Here is a 21,632-nt window from a genome sequence, read left to right on the forward strand (position 1 = left end):
ATAACCGTCTAGATCAGAAACTATGAGGGATAAAGTGATCGGGAATCGCTTAGTGCGGACACTCCAAGTGGCTTAGCAATCAAAGAAACATAAAGTGCAAATTATAGAGCCATGTATGTGTGAGGGGAATGTAACAAGCACTCAGGTCGGATTCCTAAATTGCACACTAATAGTAAGGCAAGCATAGGGCTATTAATATATGACTCTTGGTAGAAAATAACATAACAACAACTGACATAAATAGGGAAACAAACAGGGGTACGACATAGACATACAAAAGACAAGGGAAGGGAAAAAAGGGGGGAAAGGAAGGAGGGAAGGGGAAGGATGACTAGAAAACATATCAAGAAGTCCAGGTGTATTCACCTGTACCTAACCAGGTTTGAAAATGAGAGGAGCTCCTAAATTGTAGCCAGGGCTCCCAGGTTAGCGCGTACATTTGGGTTCGGTGATAAGCCTCGGCCTCTAGTTCCTCCATCCTGACTAAAGCATCTAGGTCACGTACCCACGTGATTCTCTGTAAATCATCTGGAGATCTCCACTGGCGTGGAATAATCTGCCTCATAGACTGAACAAACGTTCTAAGCGCTCCTTTTTTGACATGTTGGAATCTGCCCGAGTAAATAGAGAGCAAAGCAATCAAAGGGGACGGAGGTATAGTAGACCGGTATAGAGCATTATACAGAGCAAAAACATCCTACCATAGTGGGGCAACCCCAGGGCAGTCCCACCAAATGTGGAGCATAGATCCAACCGCTTTTTGGCAACACCAGCAGGTGTTGGGGACCGATGGGTAAAGTAAAAATTATGCAACTTGACCGGAGTCCTATACCAACGTGTAAGAATCTTATAATTCAACTCTTGCATGCGACATGACGTGGACGATTTATGAGTAAATAGGAGGGAACGATTCCATTGCTCAGCAGACAAGGGAAACGTCAGTTCATTTTCCCATCCAGAGGCAAATCCAACACTCCTCATCTGTTCAATTAGCAACAAGTCCCCCACCTCACCGGCACCAAGCAGGCCATAAATCAGAGAGATACCATGATCTGGACCTGTGTTGGCAACACAGAGCTTTTCAAAATTTGTCAGAGGAGCAGACAATTGTGATCCGGGAGCCAGGGATCTCAAAAACCTACGGAGTTGAAGATAGTGAAACCAGCGTTTAGAAAGATATGAGATAAATCATTAAGGGGTAAAAGACCCGAGCTTTTAAAAATATCTCTAATTAGAATCCGGGGAGGGGGGGAGGTCTGAAGTGATGGCAAGTTCCTAATCTAGGAAGGAAGTCCAGGGTGAGCCACAATAGATGTCAAAGGACCTGGAGCGGAAATTCCATTTATTTTAGAGGCAAATCTACCCCACGATTTAGTCAGAGTCTGAAGTAGAGGAGAGCAAAGAGCATGGAGGAGGCTATTTTGTGCGGCCACAGGGAGCCAGAATATCCCAGGCACCAGATGTGGTTCAAGGGTATGTTCTATGTCTACCCATAGTTTCAAAGAACGCTTGTGGACAAGATCCAAAACACAAATCGAGATGGAAGCCCTATAGTATGCCTGAAAGTCAGGAAGGCCTGCTCCCCCCAAACTCTTCGCTCTAGACAATACCTTGTAGCTCACTCTAGCTCTTGTGCCATTCCAGATAAACCTAGAGACTAATGACCGCGGTTGGGTAAAGAATCTATTAGATATATTACAGGGAGCAGTCTGGAACAGGTAAAGGAATTTGGGTAAAATGTCCATCTTTAGGGCATTAATTCTACCAAACCAAGATATCTGCAGGGGAGACCATTTCTGAAGGGAAGCCTCTACTTTCCTAATTAGCGGTTTGTAGTTCAACTGGAAAAGGTGACTAGGGTTTACAGGAAGGTTTATGCCTAGGTGACGTATAGCGTCAGAGGCCACTTTAAACGAGAACGTTTCTTTGATGTGGCTTATTTCTCTATGCGCCAGTGAAATATTCGGAATTTCAGATTTCTGAATATTTGCCTTAAAATTACTGAGTCTACCAAATCTCTTAAATTCCCGGAGGACCGAAGGTAAGCCTATTCTGGGGTCTGAAAGGTAGAGAAGTAAGTCATCTGCAAAAAGGGACAATTTGTGTTCATTTGTTCCAATTCCCACCCCTTTTATAGATTGGTTGCTGCGCAATGCATTAGCTAACGATTCCATGGTCAGGATGTATAAAAAAGGGGATAAGGGGCAACCTTGGCGTGTTCCGTTATTTATAGTGAAAGGCGTAGAGAGGAGGCCATTGACACGGACCTGGGCTGAGGGAGAAGAGTATAATGCCATAATGCGCTTAATCATCTTAGATCCAAGGCCTAGGCATTCTAGGGTCAGGGCCAGGAAGCTCCAGTTGACCCTGTCAAAGGCCTTCTCTGCGTCCACTGAGAGAAGGCACAGAGGGGACCTAGTAGATCTAGCTCTAGCTATAATGCCCAAGGTCGTCAGGGTACTGTCACGCTCTTCTCTGCCTGGAACAAAACCCACTTGTTCCTGATGTATACACTTCGGGATGAGGGGATGTAACCGCAAGGCTAATAATTTGGCATAAACTTTAAGGTCCACATTTAAATGGGGTATAGGCCTATAATTGGCACAATAGGAAGGATCCTTATCAGGTTTGGGTAACTTCTACCAGTTCCGGGGGTGAAAAGTCATCCTCCAGTGCCAGGGAGTCTTCGCTGGGTATCCGTTTGGGGCCAAATTGATTTAGATAATCTTTAGTATCCTGTGTAAAGGAATCTGACTTTGGGTCCCTTCCTGTATTTAAGTCATAAAGTGAGTTATAATAAGTTCGGAATTCTGACGAAATTTCGGAAGGGGCATATATTGTTCCTTTATTTGGTGTATTGAGCGAGGTAATCTGGGTCTGCGGGAGCCTAGGGTGCAGGGCCCTAGCAAGCCATTTTCCACTCTTATCACCGTATAAAAAAAAAAAAGAATTTGACTTTATCGCGGAGACATAAGGTTCTTTGGTCAAGAATACGGATTATTTGCTGCCGGAGAAGAGAGATATCAGCTTTTAGCTGATCGGAGGGGGTGAGTTTATTTGAGGTCTCTTTTTGGTCTAGCTGTAATAGAAGGGAGGAAAGTTTTGCGGATCTTTCCCTCTTGAGTCTGGCTCCATGAGATATGAAAATTCCCCTGAGCACACATTTTAGAGCTTCCCATTTTATCGGAGGGGGGGAGGGGTAATTTTGGTGATTATTGGCAAATTCAGTAATGGCCTTGCGAATGTCGGTCATACAAACTAGGTCGTTTAGAAGATTGTCGTTCAATCTCCATGTGAAGGGACGGGAAGGTGACTGTTGGAACCTAAGTAGACCATATACAGGTGCGTGGTCAGACCAAAGGAAACCATCCATTGAGCTGAGTGGATCCGCATCCAGTAAAGAATGTGAAACAAATAAATGGTCTAGTCTGGCGTAGCTATTATTGGCCACAGAGTGAAAACTAAAATCCCTGACTCCCGGATGCAATACTCTCCATAGATCAACGAGGCAGAGAGAGGACAGGTTCTCTCTAAAGCAACACTGTGATGCCGGAGAGATAGCAGACTTACCAGACGAAAAGTCTAGTGTAGGGTCCATCACCATATTTAAGTCACCGCCCCTAGAATGATAGAGGAACCATCTGCAAAGCGAGCCAGCTTCATGAGAATCTTGGAACCGTATGGTATCTGCCCCTGGTTGGGAAAAAAGACATTAGCGATTGTGTACACACGAGGACCATCAGACAATTTTAGGAATATGTAGCGCCCCTTACTATCAATGTCTGAAGACAAAACCGTAGGACGGAAGGACTTGTGAAAGGCTATGGATACACCTCCTGCTTTTTTAACAGGATTAGAGCTATGGAACCAAGTTGTGTAGTACCCACGATGCACCTGGGAACCGAGGCATGCTTAAAGTGGGTCTCCTGAAACATAACAAGCATGACCCGTTTCCGGTGAAAGCGATATAAAATCTGGCTACGTTTTTCTGGTTTGTTTAGGCCTCTGGCATTATATGTGCAAAAAGAGAGGGGAGTCATCTCATCCACCACTAGGATAGGATAGGCTTAAAGGGGAAGATGACAAGGGGACAGAAACAAGAGGAACGCGACAAGGACAGACAAGGAACAATCAGACAGAACAACAAAGAAAAATATAAAGAAAACCTCTTATTGAAAAGAGCCAAAAACCGTGTCTCAGAGGTAAGCTATTATGTGACTGTAGTCACGTTCGACACTAGGTGCCGATATCCCTAGTGAGGGGAAGAGAGGTCGAGGGCAAGACAGCAGCCTTACTGGCCCCCGGCATGTAACTAAGAATATCAATAATGAAGAGCACATAGCATGTAACATTAGAACATGAACATTATACACTAAACAAGCGTATAGGAATATGTGAAGTCCCGCGGTTGCCTATCAGGCTCAAACAGGCGGTTTGAGATGGCGTCTGGAGTGTCTCTGGGTGATACACAGAAGAGAAAAGAATACCGAGATAGTAGCCGCACATCTATAAAAATATAAAATTTATTTAAAGCATGGAGTGTCTCTGGGGCTTCGGTGTCGCCTCTTGCCATTCTTCTCGGTCGCTGACGGGTGGCACCAGGAGAGGTCTAGGCCATTCTGGGAGCTCCACCGAGGGAAGATCAAGTGTAGCTAGGAATTTGGGCAGGTCAGCAAGAGACTTGAAGGTAGCAGATTTTCCATCTTTTCTAGCAAAAAGTTGAAATGGGTACCCCCATCTATATAGGATCTCCTTGTCCCTGAGCACGGATAAGAGAGTTTTCAGAGCCTTCCTTAGTTGCAAGGTGCGGCGCGCTAGATCTGGAAGAATCTGAATGGCGCTTGGGTCCGGGTTAGAGACAGCTGTAGCCCGAGCCGCTTTAAGGATAGATTCTTTCTCTTTATAAAAGTGTATGCGACAGATAATGTCCCTGGGACGTTTCAAGTCAGTTGACTTTGGGCCAAGAGCCCTATGAATCCGATCTATCTCAATGATCGTGTCAGGGGTCACTTTCAGTAGTTCAGCAAAGTGGCGTTGCGCCCAGGTAGCAAGATCTTCTACAGATTCGGGAACCCCTCTGATCCGGAGGTTATTCCTACGATTACGGTTCTCAATATCATCAATGTGGGTTAAAATGTCCTGCAATTGTGCAGCGTGCTCATTAATGACTTTATGGTGGCACTCTAAGGTATTAAGGATCTGCTCCTGCTTGTTCTCCACATCCTCCACTCTCTGCCCCACATGCTTAATATCTTGGTGCAGGGCCACCATATCCTGTTCATGGGAAGCCTCCATCCTGCTGAGCAAAGCATCCACTTCTGTGGTAGTGGGAAGGGACTTCAGGTGCAACTTCCAGTCCCATTCATCTTTATGGGAGTGGGTATTGGTTGATCTGCTTGACGCAGCTGACAGGGCTGGGGAACCATGCTGGGATAGCTGAGGGCCTGGGTAAGTCTCTGATCCCCTGGACGCCGGCGAGACGGACGCGGACCCTGAGGTAGGACTCACCGCTGCTGCATATGTGTAAGGCCGATTCATTGGCCTGTATTTGTGGGAGGGGCTTGGCTGCCTACTTCAACGGCCAGCGCCCTCCCACAATCGTACGACGTGCAGAGTTTCGCAGGAAGCGTGCGCTCGTACCTGGCTCTTCCGTCCAGCAGGCAGGGTAAGCTAAAGTCGGCCCCTAGGTGAGTGGGGGCCCTCACGCTCCGGACCGCATCGCGATGGGGTTCTAAGCCAGCGGGGGGATAGGGCCGTGTCACATAAGGCCTCGCCCCTATCCCGGCTCCCAAATGCCAGGGGGCTGCGCCGTTTCCCCACGTGGTGGGTGTGCCCAGCCGGCGACGGGTCGGCCCCTCAAGCGTCATGCTGCACTGGGCGCCCTGCCAGGGAGCGGCGCGACCCCCCACGCGGCACGTCTTTAACCGGTGATGGGTGTGGGCCGTGTCACATAAGGCCTCCCCCCTGTCCCGGCTCCCAAATGCCAGGGGGCTGCGCCGTTTCCCCACGTGGTGGGTGTGCCCAGCCGGCGGCGGGTCGGCCCCTCAAGCGAAGGGGGGCACCCCTGCACTGAGCGCACTGCCAGGGAGCGGTGAGGCCCCCCACGCGGCAATATCCACCGACCGGTGAGGCGGGGCCCGCGTCGTTTTGGGGGCCCCCCCCTACACCGGTTCATGCCAGAGAGCTGTGCTACTCCCCACGCGGTAGAAGTGCTCAGCCGGCAGGTGGGTTGGCCCCTTAGGCGGAGGAGGGCACCCCCGCACTGGGCGCTCTACCAGGGAGCCGCGTAAGCTCTCCACGTGGCTCACGCACCGTGTTGGTGTGGGGCGGGGGCCATTGCGCAAAAGGGGTCCCCCCATTCTGGTCCATGGTGCCAGGGAGCTCCGCGCTCCCCACGCGGTTCTCGTGGAGGGGAGTGGGGGATGTATTGGCCACGCTCCTCACCTTCACTAAAGTCTGGCACTGGCCGCTGTGCTGCATAGATAGGCAGGGATCCGTGACAATACTAGGAGCAGTCGGGGGGAACAATGTCAGCCAGCAGCTAACTCCCTACTCCCGGTCGCACTTTTAGCTTGCAGCTCATGTCTTACTTATACGGTTCCTTACGGCACATGCACGATCCAGAGCTGACGCTTCAATTGTTTTGCTTCCAGGTCCAAGTTTTGTCTTGATCTCATTCCGTGATTGTGGTTAGTCGGCAAGGTAGTAAGGGTACACATTGGGGAAAGAAGTACTCACCAGCAGGTTTGTGTCTCATGCACTATCTCACGTCCAGGTTGTGCTGTTTCACGAGCTTTCCGTGTGGTCAGTGTATAGATTTCTGAGTAGGTAAGTACATCATATTTCCCCTGTGTGCTATTTCTGGGTGGCGGTTCCTGACCACGCCCTCACGGTTCTTCTGGTGTTAGTGTGCGTAACTACACGGGGGCAGTGCACCTTTCCACACGTTGCTAAGCAGTTTCACAGATGCTGGTGGTCGTCCAGTTTAGCCGGTCATTTACGTTACTGTTTCCACAGCGGTGATGTCACACGCATCAGACATCGTCGAGGCGTCTGTGGACGAGAACGTAGCAGGAATGTGCGAGGGGGGCAGTATACCGTCCCTGCGAGCATGGACCATCCCTAGGCTTATGTCGGAACTGTCAAAGAGGGGCGGCCCTTTCCCGGCTTCTGCCAGGAAGGCAGAATTATATCGGCTCTGGAAAGACTCCTTGGCGCCCAGTCCTGATGATCTCCCCATGACCACGGTGCAAACGTCACTGGCTCAGTTACATGTCATGCTGAACAGTCTGACATCTGCTGTCACTTCGATACAGGAGAGGTTGGAGTTAAACGAGTCCCACGGCTCAGTCATTCCGGTCTCTTCCCCTGAGGTTCCGGTCGCTACTACCTCTGCTGTAGGGGAAATCCGTACTGTCCAGGCCATCCCCAATGTGGCTCCATCTCATTTCGTCCCAGTCAGCGTCAGAAAAGACATCCTAGAGGGTAGGGATGTTAACCTCGCTTCATTGCTGGTAGCCTCCAGAGACTTGTCTGACAACAAAGTCATAGCTTGCGGGGAAGTCTCGGTGGTGCTGAGAGGCCGCGACCACAGGCTTAACCACAAGTTAACCATCCCGGAGTTCGTCATGGCATTTACCCTTTTCAGGGATGTCATATGTTCTGCTAAGCCGGACAGGAGGGAGGAACTCGATCTGTACCTCTTCCGAGTTACAGAATTGGGTTATAAGTATGGAGGAAATTCGTTTTATGATTACCATTGTTCTTTTTCAGCCAAGGCAGCAGCTGCTTTCACTCAGTTCCAACATGTTACAGATTGGTCCAACCTAGATACAGAACTGTTTTGCAGGCATTTTGCGGGCCTGAAAGCTCCCTCCTGTTCCGCTTGCCAGTCCATCTTCCACTCCGTAGAGTGGTGCCACAAGTCAGCCGCTAATACATCGTCATACCCTTCCGGCTCGTCAGCTGGGCCACTCGATGTCTTCAGACCTCCTAGTTCTGTGGATAAGTTAGGCCGGCCCATTGTTCAGCTAGGTAGGGCCCAGATCTGTAACAACTACAATTACGCGTCTTGTAATTTCGGGCAATGCCGTCTGTTGCACATCTGCACCAACTGTTTCAGGGCCCATCCCAGAGTCGCATGCTCATTAAAGTCAGTGAAAAATTACATGAGTGTGGTCAATACCAGTTGTTTACAGGAGTACTTGCGAGGTCACCACAATCCAGGGTTCGTGCAGTTCCTGATCTCAGGGTTTCACGAGGGCTTTCATACAGGGTTAATCACGACTCCAGAACTCACGTACGAGTGCAAGAACCTTTAGTCAGCTGTGAGGAACCCTAATTCGGTAGACATACTAATAGAGTCCGAGTTGAACAAAGGTTTCTTGATCGGTCTTTTCAAAGTGCCCCCCTTCCAACGGTGGAGAGTCAGTCCCGTGGGGGTGGTCACGGGCAAATTCAGCAAAAAGGAGAGACTCATCATTGACTTGTCAGCCCCACACGGTTCCCATGTCCCCAGCCTTAACTCCCTCATTCCTTCAGATAAAGTGGGCATGAGATATTCTTCGATTGACCAGGCCATTGCCATCATCATGCAGTTAGGGCCCGGGTCGATGCTGTCCAAGGCCGACATATCAGATGCCTTTAAGTTGCTTCCCATCATGCCAGCGCTCTGGCAATGGCACGGCATCAAGTGGAAGGACCAATACTATTTCACCACCAAATTCACCTTCGGTTCCAAGAGCAGCCCGTGGCTCTTCGATCAGTTGGCCCAGGCCCTCCATTGGGTTTTGGAACACAAGATTCACTGTGAATTTGTCATCCACTACTTAGATGACTTTCTGCTGATTGAAAGGCCAGGGGCAGCCCCCCTAGGGTTGGGGAAGTTGTTGAGGTGTTTCTCCCAGTTAGGTGTCCCGGTCCCCCCTAAGAAAATAGAGGGCCCGTCCACAGTTATCACCTTCCTGGGCATCGAACTAGACTCGCAGGACATGTTAGCCAGGTTGCCTTCGGACAAACTAGTTAGAATCAGAGAAGTCATCCATAGATTTGCAGTCACAACCGTGGTCACTAAGGCTGATTTACAGTCACTACTGGGTATGTTGAATTTCGCCATGCGCATCATCCCGCAAGGCAGGTCATTTATCTCCCGCTTGCTGGCGCTCTTGGCAACGGCCCCGGAACAAGACAGCCCAGTGTGTCTGGATAGTCAGGCCTTAGCTGACCTTCACATGTGGGATCACTTTCTTTGCCAGTGGAATGGGGTATCCTTGTTCATACCCGAGTTGTCATGTCAATCTCCTGTAATCTTCTCAGATGCGGCTGCGAGCTCAGGTTTTGCCGCCATTTTTGGCACCCACTGGGTCGCAGACGAATGGCCTGCCGAGGTGAGACAGATCCCAGGTTTCCTCCAGACCTCGGCACTGTTCGAACTGTACCCCATTGTGGTAGCCGCCCACGTATGGGGCAGTCATTGGGCAAATCGTTCTGTTTTGTTTGTGACTGACAATACTGCAGTGGTAGACATTGTAAATAGTGGGTTATCCAAGTCGTCTCATGTCATGTGTCTCTTGAGACGATTAGTGCAACTCTCCCTACAGTACCATTTCCATGTTAATAGTGCGCATGTGCCAGGCTCGCAAAATGTGGCTGCTGACGCCTTGTCGAGGGCTAATTTCTCCCTTTTCTTGCAGGTCATGCCAGAGGCAGATGTAGCGGGCGCTACCGTCCCTCCTCACGAGTCGTTAATACTAGCGTGACCAGTCACCTAGAGACGGCCCACGCTTTGATATCCAAGTCCCTTTCACGAAACATGACCAGGGCGTATAACACCGGGTGGAAGGCGTTTTGCAGGTTTCAGGGGGAGTGTCCTCAGGGAGAATCCAGTTTTGTAGAGTACATCCTGGCGTTCATTGGCTACTGCCACTCGGAACTCAAGCTCTCCCACAACATGGTGAAGTCATACTTGTCGGGAGTGCAGCATTTCTTCTCCGTCAGTCATCCCGAACGGGCATCGGTGTTCTCCATGCATGCTGTCAAAGCCACGCTAAGGGGTTTAAGCATATGTGGGCCCCAAGGCCAGGTGCGTAGGCAAGCTGTCACCGGACTCCTTTTCCGTAAACTATCTGACATCCTGGATAGGAATCCTGTCGGGGCTCTACCTAGCCTGGTACTCAAATCCGCTATTTATCTAGCTTTCTATGGCTTCTTGAGACCGGGGGAGTTCACTTGTTCTCCTGGTAGTGACAGGTTTCTCACACTCGGTCAGTTGGTCCAAAACGCCGAGGGTTACGTGTTACTACTGAGGATGTCCAAGACCTCACAGGTGGGCCCCCCAGTCCCGGTGTCCTATTTTCCCACGTCTCACCAATGGTGCCCCGTCACAGTTTTCCGTCAGCTACTGTCAGCCTTATCAGGGTAAGGGCCAAATAGTCCACTGTTGCCCTTCGGGGGGGTACCACTCACCACCCATCAGTTCGTGTCCCACGTACGCTCCCTAGTGGCCAGCTTGGGTGACGACCCCGCCACGATCTCGGGACATTCGTTCCGCATAGGTGCCGCGTCCACGGCCTCTAGAAATCAGGTGCCAGCGCATGTAATTCAGCGGTTAGGACGTTGGCGCTCCACATGTTTTAGCCGTTACATACCTCACCCTAAAACTGAGATGTCAACGGCTTTCCAAAGTCTGGTTTTGTAATTACGTTGTAATAAAATTACTCCTGCCAATCAGTATGTCTTTTTGCCCTCTTTCAGGCGTCCCTCCACGACGCGGTTGCGGCACAACTCTAACCGCTTAGGGGTAGAGTATCTCAGGTAGGACTGGGTACGTTCTTGGTTGCCACGACCACAAGTGTAAGGCCGATTCATTGGCCTGTATTTGTGGGAGGGGCTTGGCTGCCTACTTCAACGGCCAGCGCCCTCCCACAATCGTACGACGTGCAGAGTTCCCCCTCCCACCCACCCTTTTCACCTGTTACTCTCAAAGGGGATGCCCTCTTTCAGGCGTCCCTCCACGACGCGGTTGAGGCACAACTCTAACCGCTTAGGGGTAGAGTATCTCAGGTAGCACTGGGTACGTTCTTGGTTGCCACGACCACAAGTAACAATATATTTTGTTACATATGTTACATTTTGGTACTGTAAATACGGTACATGTTAAATACAAACCGGATTCCAAAAAAGTTGGGACACTAAACAAATTGTGAATAAAAACTCAATGCAATGATGTGGAGATGGCAAATGTCAATATTTTATTTGTAATAGAACGTAGATGACAGATGAAACGTTTATTCCAAGTAAATGTATCATTTTAAAGGAAAAATACGTTGATTCAAAATTTCACGGTGTCAACAAATCCCCAAAAAGTTGGGACAAGTAGCAATAAGTGGCTGGAAAAAGTAAATTTGAGCATAACGAAGAGCTGGAAGACCAATTAACACTAATTAGGTCAATTGGCAACATGATTGGGTATAAAAAGAGCTTCTCAGAGTGGCAGTGTCTCTCAGAAGCCAAGATGGGTAGAGGATCACCAATTCCCACAATGTTGCGCAGAAAGATAGTAGAGCAATATCAGAAAGGTGTTACCCAGCAAAAAATTACAAAGACTTTGCATCTATCATCATCAACTGTGCATAACATCATCCGAAGATTCAGAGAATCTGGAACAATCTCTGTGCGTAAGGGTCAAGGCCGTAAAACCATACTGGATGCCCGTGATCTCCGGGCCCTTAAACGACACTGCACCACAAACAGGAATGCTACTGTAAAGGAAATCACAGAATGGGTTCAGGAATACTTCCAGAAACCATTGTCAGTGAACACAATCCACCGTGCCATCCGCCGTTGCCAGCTGAAACTCTACAGTGCAAAGAAGAAGCCATTTCTAAGCAAGATCCACAAGCTCAGGCGTTTTCACTGGGCCAGGGATCATTTAAAATGGAGTATGGCAAAATGGAAGACTGTTCTGTGGTCAGACGAGTCACGATTCAAAGTTCTTTTTGGAAATCTGGGACGCCATGTCATCCGGACCAAAGAGGACAAGGACAACCCAAGTTGTTATCAACGCTCAGTTCAGAAGCCTGCATCTCTGATGGTATGGGGTTGCATGAGTGCGTGTGGCATGGGCAGCTTGCATGTCTGGAAAGGCACCATCAATGCAGAAAAATATATTCAGGTTCTAGAACAACATATGCTCCCATCCAGACCTCATCTCTTTCAGGGAAGACCCTGCATTTTTCAACAAGATAATGCCAGACCACATTCTGCATCAATCACAACATCATGTCTGCGTAGGAGAAGGATCCGGGTACTGAAATGGCTAGTCTGCAGTCCAGATCTTTCACCTATAGAGAACATTTGGCGCATCATAAAGAGGAAGGTGCAACAAAGAAGGCCCAAGACGATTGAACAGTTAGAGGCCTGTATTAGACAAGAATGGGAGAGCATTCCTATTTCTAAACTTGAGAAACCGGTCTCCTCGGTCCCCAGACGTCTGTTGAGTGTTGAAAGAAGAAGGGGAGATGCCACACAGTGGTGAAAATGGCCTTGTCCCAACTTTTTGGGGATTTGTTGACACCATGAAATTCTGATTCAACATATTTTTCACTTAAAATGGTACATTTTCTCAGTTTAAACTTTTGTTCCGAGATTTATGTTTTATTCTGAATAAAATATTAGAAGTTGGCACCTCCACATCATTGCATTCAGTTTTTATTCACGATTTGTATAGTGTCCCAACTTTTTTGGAATCTGGTTTGTATGAACAGCTAGTTAACCGCCTTAACGAAAGTCACTTTTAAAATGCAAATTGAGATCTGCTATTATGAAAAAGGAGTCATTTATGAGTAACTACCATATTAATATATAACCATCACTTGTAACTACTAGAAATGAGCGAATTTCATATCACTGGCAATCACTGGCATTCTGTCACGGTCTCTCTTGTGACAGGGGTCAGAAGTTCTAAGAGACTGGCTGCATGTGATGTGATCTGACAGCCTCTCTGATTTCACTTGTTTCTGTGTTTTTGCTGGGTATGACCACACCTCTGGTCTCAGGTGTAGCTTAAGTGGTCATTCCAACTCCTCTATTTAGTCTGGCCTCACCCATCATGCTATGCAGTTGATAGCTCCTTTTTGGGTGTTGGAAGTGCTGGTGTTGGTTGTCCTCAGAGTTCCTGCTCGTCCGCATACTTCGGAATTAAGTGTCTTTCCTTTATTTCTTGTTTTTTGTTCCCCCCTACCTTTTGGTGTTAGGCCTGAGGGAGTCTTCTGTTCCCTCAGCTGGGAAGGAACAGATCCTCTCTTGTCCTGACACTATTTCTAGGGTCAGCTAAAGGACTAGGTTCCAGCGTATGAACATTCCTACCATCAAGTTCTGTTCATACTTATAGTAGTCAGGGCTCAGTTTAGGGATTCACTAGGTGGTGACCTTTTCCCCTTAACATAGTTTTCAGGCCTAGTACCTTTTCCCTTCCCTCTTGTGGTCGGTGTGGAGTTATCTACCCACACCACGCCGTGACACATTCATTTTGAATCTCTTCATTATTATATATTTAAGATCATTTTAAAAAAAATTTTTTTTAAAAGGGGGATATTGTATTCTTTAAATTTGCTAAATACATTTAATGGAAAAATATAATCACACCTGAAGATGAAAGGTGTGCATAATCCTTTTAATCCTGGGAGTTAAAAGAAATTTCATTGTATTAAGATGGATATGACATAAAAATGCTCAGCTCTTTGGAGATGTAAGCCTACAGGAAAGCTCTGTCTTGATTGCTATGAAGGAACTATTGTCTGTAGTATACAGTGGATATAAAAAGTCTACACACCCTTGTTAAAATGTCAGGTTTCTGTTTTTCCACCTTTAATGTGACCTATAAACTGTACAACTCAATTGAAAAACAAACTGAAATCTTCTAGGTAGAGGGAAGAAAAAAATAAAAATAAAAATATGGTTGCATAATTGTTCACACCCTTAAACTAATACTTTGTTGAAGCTCCTTTTGATTTTATTACAGGACTCAGTCTTTTTGGGTATGAGTCTCTCAGCATTGCACATTTTGACTTGGCAAGATTTGCCCACTCTTCTTTGCAAAAACACTCCAAATCTGTCAGAGTGCGAGGGCATCTGCTGTGCACAGCCTTCTTCAGATCACCCCACAGATTTTCAATCTGATTCAGGTCTGGGCTCTGGGTGGGCCATTCCAAAACTTTAATCATCTTCTGGTGAAGCCATTCCTTTGTTGATTTGGATGTATGCTTTGGGTCGTTGTCATGCTGAAAGATTCATTATCAAGATGCTTTCTAGCAGAAGCCTGAAGGTTTTGTGCCAATATTGACTAGTATTTGGAACTGTTCATATTTCCCTCTAGCTTAACTAAGGCCCCAGTTCCAGCTGAAGAAAAACAGCCCCAAAGCATGATGCTGCCACCATCATGCTTCACCTTGGGTATGGTGTTCTTCTGGTGATGTGCAGTGTTGTTTTTGCTCTAAACATATCTTTTGGAATTATGCCTAAAAAGTTCAACCTTTTATTTCATCATACCATAACACCTTTTCCCACATGTTTTTTGGAAACTTCAGATGTGTTTTTGCAAAACAAAGCCTGGCTTGGATGTTTTTTTTTCGTAAGAAAAGGCTTTCGTTTTGCCACTCTACCCTATAGCCCAGACATATGAAGAATACGGGAGATTGCTGTCACATGTACCACACAGCCAATACTTGCCAGATTCTGCAGCTTCTTTAATGTTTCTGTAGGCCTCTTGGTAGCCTCCCAGACTAGTTTTCTTCTCGTCTTTTCATCAATTTTGGAGGGACGTCCAGTTCTTGGTAATGTCACTGTTGTGCCATATTTTCTCCACTTGATGATGACTGTCTTCACTGTGTTCCATGGTATATCTAATGCCTTGGAAATTCTTTTGTAACATTCTCCTGACTGATATCTTTTAACAATAAGATCCCTCTGATGCTTTGGAAGCTCTCTGTGGACCATGGCTTTTGCTGTGGGATGCGACTAAGAACATTTCAGGAAAGACCAACTAGAGCAGCTGAACGTTATTTGGGGCTAATCAGAGGCACTTTAAATGATGGCAGGTGTATGCTGACTCCTATTTCACATGATTTTGAATGTGATTGCTTAATTCTGAATACAGCTACATCCCCAGTTATACCGCACACTTATGCAACCACATTATTTTAGTTTTTTTTTTGTTTTATTCCATCCGCCTAAAAGATTTCAGTTTGTTTTTCAATTGAGTGGTACAGTTTATAGGTCACAATAAAGGTCGAAAAAGTTCTGAAATTATTTATTTTTGTCAAATTTTTTTACAGCACAGAAACCTGACATTTTAACAGGGGTGTGTAGACATTTTATATCCACTGTACATTGTTGTCAAAAAACAGGCCACCTCCAGCTTTTAGCTTCCAATATCACTTTTGTAGTGGGGAATTTTAAAGAGGTTATCTGACTATTTGTAACTGATGACCTATCCTCTGGACCTATCCTTACACGTGAATGGGGCTGAACTGCAACTAAGCCACGTGACCAGTGATCAGATATCATTGGCCTAGGGTAAGCGCTAAGAAACCCCAGGAGTTCTGGTGCTTTCTCAAACAGCTGATCGGCAGGGGTCCCAGTTGTTGGACCCCGCCACCCAATCAGATACTGATGACTAGGCATGAGCAAATCAAGCTTCGGATCGTAGATTTGATGTCGATTCATTCCAAAACGTTGTTGTTAATGCTGTTTCCGTAGAACATTAAAATGTATTGGCTCCATGTAGCATTAACAATAAAGTTTTTGAACAAATTGACTTAGTATATGTGATCTGAAGCTTGATTCGCTGAAGCCTATTGATGACCTATCCAGAGTTACAGGTCATCAGTTACAGAGTCAAATAATCCCTTTCAAATATTTAAGTTTTTGGATATATGTGTAAAGAGCGGATGGAATATTGCTGACATGTTGTTCTCTAATATTTTTAGAGGATTGCTTTGAATCCACCAAAACTGCAATGCTGCATTTGGGAATTGAACCTTCCACACAGAATAAAATATTTAAGGTCAGTGAGTTATGCATGTACTTGCTTATTTAAAAAGGGTGGCCCACAAACAATATTTATCACTCATCCAAAGAATAGGTAATAAGTGTATGATTGTTGGAGGTCTGGCTGCTGAGACCCCCACCGGTCATGAAAACGGGCGTCCTTGATTTCCCTCTGTGAATGGATTGGTAGCACACATGTATGACCACAACCTAATTCATAGTCTATAGAACTACAGAGTATAGCGCTCAGTTATCTTAAAAGGGTTGTCCGGTTAATGACCTGTACTCAATATGAGTTTGGCGGGGTCCGATTCCCGGCACTCCCTCCAATCAGCTGTTTGAAGAGAAGGCAACACTCATACCGGTGTAATTACAAATATGGTGTCCTCATTCACTTCTATGGGAAGGCGCTCTAGTATTCACCAGAGCATGCCATCCCATTGAAGTGAATAGGGACGCCTTACTTGTAATTACACCTGCTGACCACTGCAGTTGCTGCAATGAGCAGATAAAAAGTGAGTGCTCGTATGAGTGCTGCCTTATCTACAAGCAACTGATCGGCGGTGGTTTCAGGAGTCAGACCCCCGCCAATCTGATATTGATGACCTATCCTGAGTATAGGTCATCAATAGTAAAAAAAAAAACAGACACCCCTTTGAGCAGTCCCCACAGAAGTGAACTGGGAAATGGTCACACATGTACATTACTGCCTTTTTCACACAGCATCCTTGAGGAACCCCCTTTCCTTTGATTAGGGTTGCAGCAGTTTAATCATCTATTTTATCTCCTAGCTTCTGGGTGTGGAATGTTTGTGGGTCAACTGTTATTTCTCTGTTGTGGTCCAGGTTATTCATTATGATTTTTTGCTTGACCTACTTGACACTTTGAAAGAGATTTCTCACTTAAATTCATAAAATTTTGGGATTGCTAAAATATGGATATACGCTGCATGTCCAAAAAAGGAGATTGTAGAAACTACTAAAATTGGGTTAAGAACTGTCCAACGCAAGGATAGAGGGAAAGGTGGCGGGAAATAAATCCTGAATGATCGTGATCGGCTATCACTTAAACGTTTGGTGAAATCAAATCAAAGAAAAACAACAGTAGAACTCAGTTCTATATTTAATAGTGAAAGTAAGAGCATTTCCACATGCACAATGCGAAGGGAACTCAAGGGATTGGGACTGAACAGCTGTGTAGCCGTAAGAAAACCACTAATCAGTGAAGCAAACCAGAAAAAAAGGCTTCAATTTGCTAGGGAGCATAAAGATTGGACTCTGGAGCAATGTAAGAAGGTCATGTGGTCTGATGAGTCCAGATTTACCCTGTTCCAGAGTGATGGGGGCATCAGGGTAAGAAGAGAGGCATATGAAGTGATGCACCCATCATGCCTAGTGCCTACTGTACAAGCCTGTGGGGGCAGTGCTATGATCTGGGGTTGCTGCAGTTACTCAGGTCTAGGTTTAGCAACAGTATGTGCTCCAAGAATGAGGTCAGCTGACTACTTGAACATACTGAATGACCAGGTTATTCCATCAATGGATTTTCTCTTCCCCGATGGCATGGGGATATTCCAAGATGACTATGCCAGGATTCATCGGCCAAATTGTGAAAGAGTGGTTCAGGGAGCATGAGACATTATTTTCACACATGGATTGGCCACCACAGAGTCCAGACCTTAACCCTATTGAGAATCTTTGGGATGTGCTGGAGAAGGCTTTGCGCAGCAGTCAGGCTCTACCATCATCAATGCAAGATCTTGGTGAAAAATTAATGCAACACTGGATGGAAATAAATCTTGTGACATTACAGAAGCTTATCGAAACAATGCCACAGCGAATGCGTGCCGTAATCAACGCTAAAGGTGGTCCAAGGAAATATTAGAGTGTGTGTATTATGGTGGAATGTGCAATTGCTAGGACATTCCTGATCCGTAGAATAAAGGAGCCCAAAGTTCAAATACCTAACAAGTTATGCCACTTCTAAGTCATATACCATAACTTACTTTGGTGAGAAAGCTCTTAATAATGAAATGTTATTTCATACAATTTTTTTTTGCTGTTCAAGAAATAAAAGTTGTATTTTTATTATTGTTTCAAAGATCTTATCTGGACTTTTGCATATGGGAAACATACAATTTTCTGAATCATTGGATGAAAATCAAGCATGTGAATTGTCACATTTTGCAAAAGGTAAGAATATTTTCTTAAATAAAAATAGCTCCATTAAAGTAGTTACAGTAGTTTAAAGATAAAAATCCTTCTAGATAATGTAGATGTTGCAGGAGATGAGGATTGTGCTTGTTCAATTTTTACTGCCACATCCTTTTGTTCTTAGGGAGATTCTCTAAGCCAGTGATTCCCAACCTTCGGCCCTCCAGCTGTTGCAAAACTACAATCCCCAGCTTGCTCTTGCTCGGCGTAGGCTGTCCAGGCATTTTATGAGTTTTGCAACAACTTGAGGGCTGCAGTTTGGGCATCTCTGCTGTAAGCTGCTTGCAGATGTGTCTGACAGCAGCCTTCTATATTTTCTCCAATTACGATGCATGCAGTCTCGGTGAGGCATGCATGCACATGAAGGGGTGGGGAGGCCAGGAGATATACAGTTATCTGATGCTGTATGTTATTTGCGGCTGCATCAGAAGTAAAAGATCAAAAGATTAAAGAGGTTGTACAGTGCTAAGATATTGATGACCTATCCTCTGAATAGGTCCTCCTTATCAGATAGGTGGGGGTCTTATTCCCAGCACCCTTCGATCAGCTTTGAAGGGGGAATGCCGCTCGTGCAAGCACTGCTTTATCTTCAAAAGTCTCATCTCCTTTGTAGAGGCAGCACCATGTAATTTCAACTGCCCATCACCTGCAGATTGGCAAGCGTCCAACTACTGAGTCCCCCCACTGATCTCAAAATTGGAAGCCCATGCTCCACATTTGAATGGAGCGTGTCTGCTCTATGTGACTGCCAGAGATAGCGGAGTAGAAATGCTTGACTGTCTTAAACAGCTCAATAGAGCTGGATGGAGCAACAGTGTGCATGTGTGATCGCCACTCCATTCAAACAAGAGATTAAATACACCGATTCTCATACAATCTTTATTGATCCAGACTGTGGCGAAACCAACCTCGCCACTGGGTTTTGGAGAGGCCTGTTTACCAGCCTCTTGCCTCAGGATTATGGCCCATACTAACTTTAAAGGAGAAGACAGACACAGCTTAAATCTGTCTATGGAATTGTATTTTGTCATGTGAGGGTACCCAGATAGCTAATTGTATTGTATTCGTTTATTCTGAGTGCCATTCACCTAATGATATGCACTCAGACTTGAGCTATCTGGGGCTATGTTAAATGTCTGTGTTTGCTGTGGGGGTGTGACATTGGGTGTTTGGGTGGTGATTTCTGTCCTGTTGTATCCACATGTGTATTGGCGATTTCCCTTTGTCCTGAGAGATAATTGAATTGCTCCTCGGGTGTCTCCAGGGCATAGAGGAGGAAACCATGATGCATTGTGGGGATGTGTTGTGTCTGTGTATCCTGGGTGCTACGTATCTGTCCTGTGTCACAGTCTGAATTCTGGTCCCCTAGGGGCGTGTCCACCAGATGGGGACCTGCATAAATACGGGCGGGTAGCCCTCAATAAAGTGTTCCTGTTTTATACCTTCATGAAGTCTTGGCTCATGTTTGGGGGATGGAATAACTACATTCTTGGGGATTGCTATATCACAATACTCCCCTGAGTATAAGCTCTTGTAAGAGCTTGCTCCTGGTTTCTGTCTCTGGATTTAGGAGAGGTTCACTCACTGGAGCCTGGAGCCTTGTCATAGGTCCAGGGTGGGTAGGAGATGGCGAGACCTCCACCAAGCTTCGGCGGTTCGTGGGGTCTGCAGTGCTGACGGTGTCAAGTGGAGTGCTTGGTGTCTTCTGGAAGCACTAGGAGCACCTATCGACGGAGGTACCCGGTCGGGGTGCTAGGCGTTCCGTTACAGTTCTTGGGAGGGAAGGATTGTATGCTGTACCGGCCTATTTGGATCATTGTCTGCTTTTCCTGTCTACCAGCGGAGACCTTGTGGATCGTGCTACCCCTCCGCTACACAGACCTTGCTGAAAAATCCTTCCTTTTTACATTTGACCTACAGTATGATTATAAAAACATGCCCTCTATCACGTTTCAAACTCCTTAGGCCGCTTTCAGACGAGCAAGTTGCATACATTCAAGAACTATAAGGGTTACATAGCATCATAAATCAGTATAATGCTGTGCGACCCCGTCAGTGCAGGAAGTTCAGGACCGGATCTGTCTTAAACTCGCACTGAGAGTCTGCAGTATGCAACTCTCTCGTCTCAAACCGGCCTTTTAGAGTTCTTGTTCACAGCATAAAGTGCACTAATCTGAATAATTTTAAATAAATATAGATCAGTTGTTTTATGTGAGACTATTACATGTATTCTAAAAACCCTACATGTTGTCCAAAAGGATAAAAATTTACATTTAGTTCTACAATATTAGCTATAAATATGAAACATATTGTTGCCATGTACAGTTAATATATTCAGTATACCCAGCATACCACAAGTGACTTTTGTGGTTCATGCCATTTAGTACTTAAAAAGGGACCCAGGAGGCCTCCCCATTCAAAATATGTTTCTTGCAATCTCCTTCATGTCTGTCACTGTCCCGCTTTCCCCAGTAGGCGCAGAGTCATTCCACTCTCCCTGTGTGTATTGGGGCTAGTGCTCAGTGAAGTTCTCTTCAGCACTGCTAGAGTTAATCCTTCCCTCTCGCTCTGTCCAGCTGCTGACTAAGGTGCTGATCTGCCTTCCTATTTAGCTGGGCTGGTTTGCTAGACCGAGTGACGATGTGCTTGTTCTGTTTGTCAGCCTGTGTGTGAACCCTGCCTGTTTCTCGACTCTTGATTTTATTTTGCTGCCTTTCCTGTTTTCGGATTGCATTCTCTGATGCCTATGAACACTGTATGCCCTGACCGTGGATTGCTTTATCCTATACACTAGTACTATGCCTGTCCTGATCTTGACCTGTCTCCTGATTACATATATTGACTGACTCCTCGGTGCCTTGCGCCAGTGTCTCTGATCCTTGTGGGTCAGCTGCCAACTACAAAGGGACTAGGTCCATATCCCCGTATAGGGATTAAAGGGTGAATACTAGGGGACCGCCAGGACAACAACCTTAGGTTTATCCCTAATCTAAACCAGTTAGTTGGCACAGTTTGTCCATCTCCTCTGGTAGGTGTTGGTAGCCTATCAATTCCAAAAAGCTGAAGAAAGCTAAACTTTCCTGATGATGTGAAATAAACTGATTGGCTGTACCTGAGCAATGTGGTCTTCTCTTCTTTAGTTTTTTTTAGGCCCCTTTTAGACAAGCGAGTGTCACGCATTGTACTGGCAGCGCAGCACCTGTCCTGAACTCCCAACTCTGCAGGGGACGCATAGCATTATATTGATTTATGATGCTATGTAACCCTTAGAGGTCTGGAATGTATTGGATAACAGTGACATAATGCTGTCAGTGTTATCCAATACATTCCAGAACTGTAAGGCTGGGTTCACACGGGCGTTGCGGGGAAATG

General features: G+C 46.2%; 1 protein-coding gene across 4 annotated transcripts in view; it reads left to right on the forward strand.

The window, feature by feature from the left end:
• MYO19 (myosin XIX) overlaps positions 1-21,632 on the forward strand; it is a 1,002,409-nt gene that overhangs the window by 439,364 nt on the left and 541,413 nt on the right. For all 4 annotated transcript variants that reach the window (XR_005777529.1, XR_005777530.1, XM_040424125.1 and 1 more), the window contains exons 9-10: positions 15,987-16,063; positions 18,149-18,239. Coding sequence is in view for 2 of the 4 variants with exons in the window: in XM_040424125.1 (XP_040280059.1) it covers positions 15,987-16,063; positions 18,149-18,239 (168 nt within the window). In the remaining 2 variants the exon portion in view is untranslated. The remainder of the gene's footprint in view (positions 1-15,986; positions 16,064-18,148; positions 18,240-21,632) is intronic.

This window comes from Bufo bufo, chromosome 3 (assembly GCF_905171765.1).
Source record: "Bufo bufo chromosome 3, aBufBuf1.1, whole genome shotgun sequence".
Taxonomy (NCBI): Eukaryota; Metazoa; Chordata; class Amphibia; order Anura; family Bufonidae; genus Bufo; species Bufo bufo.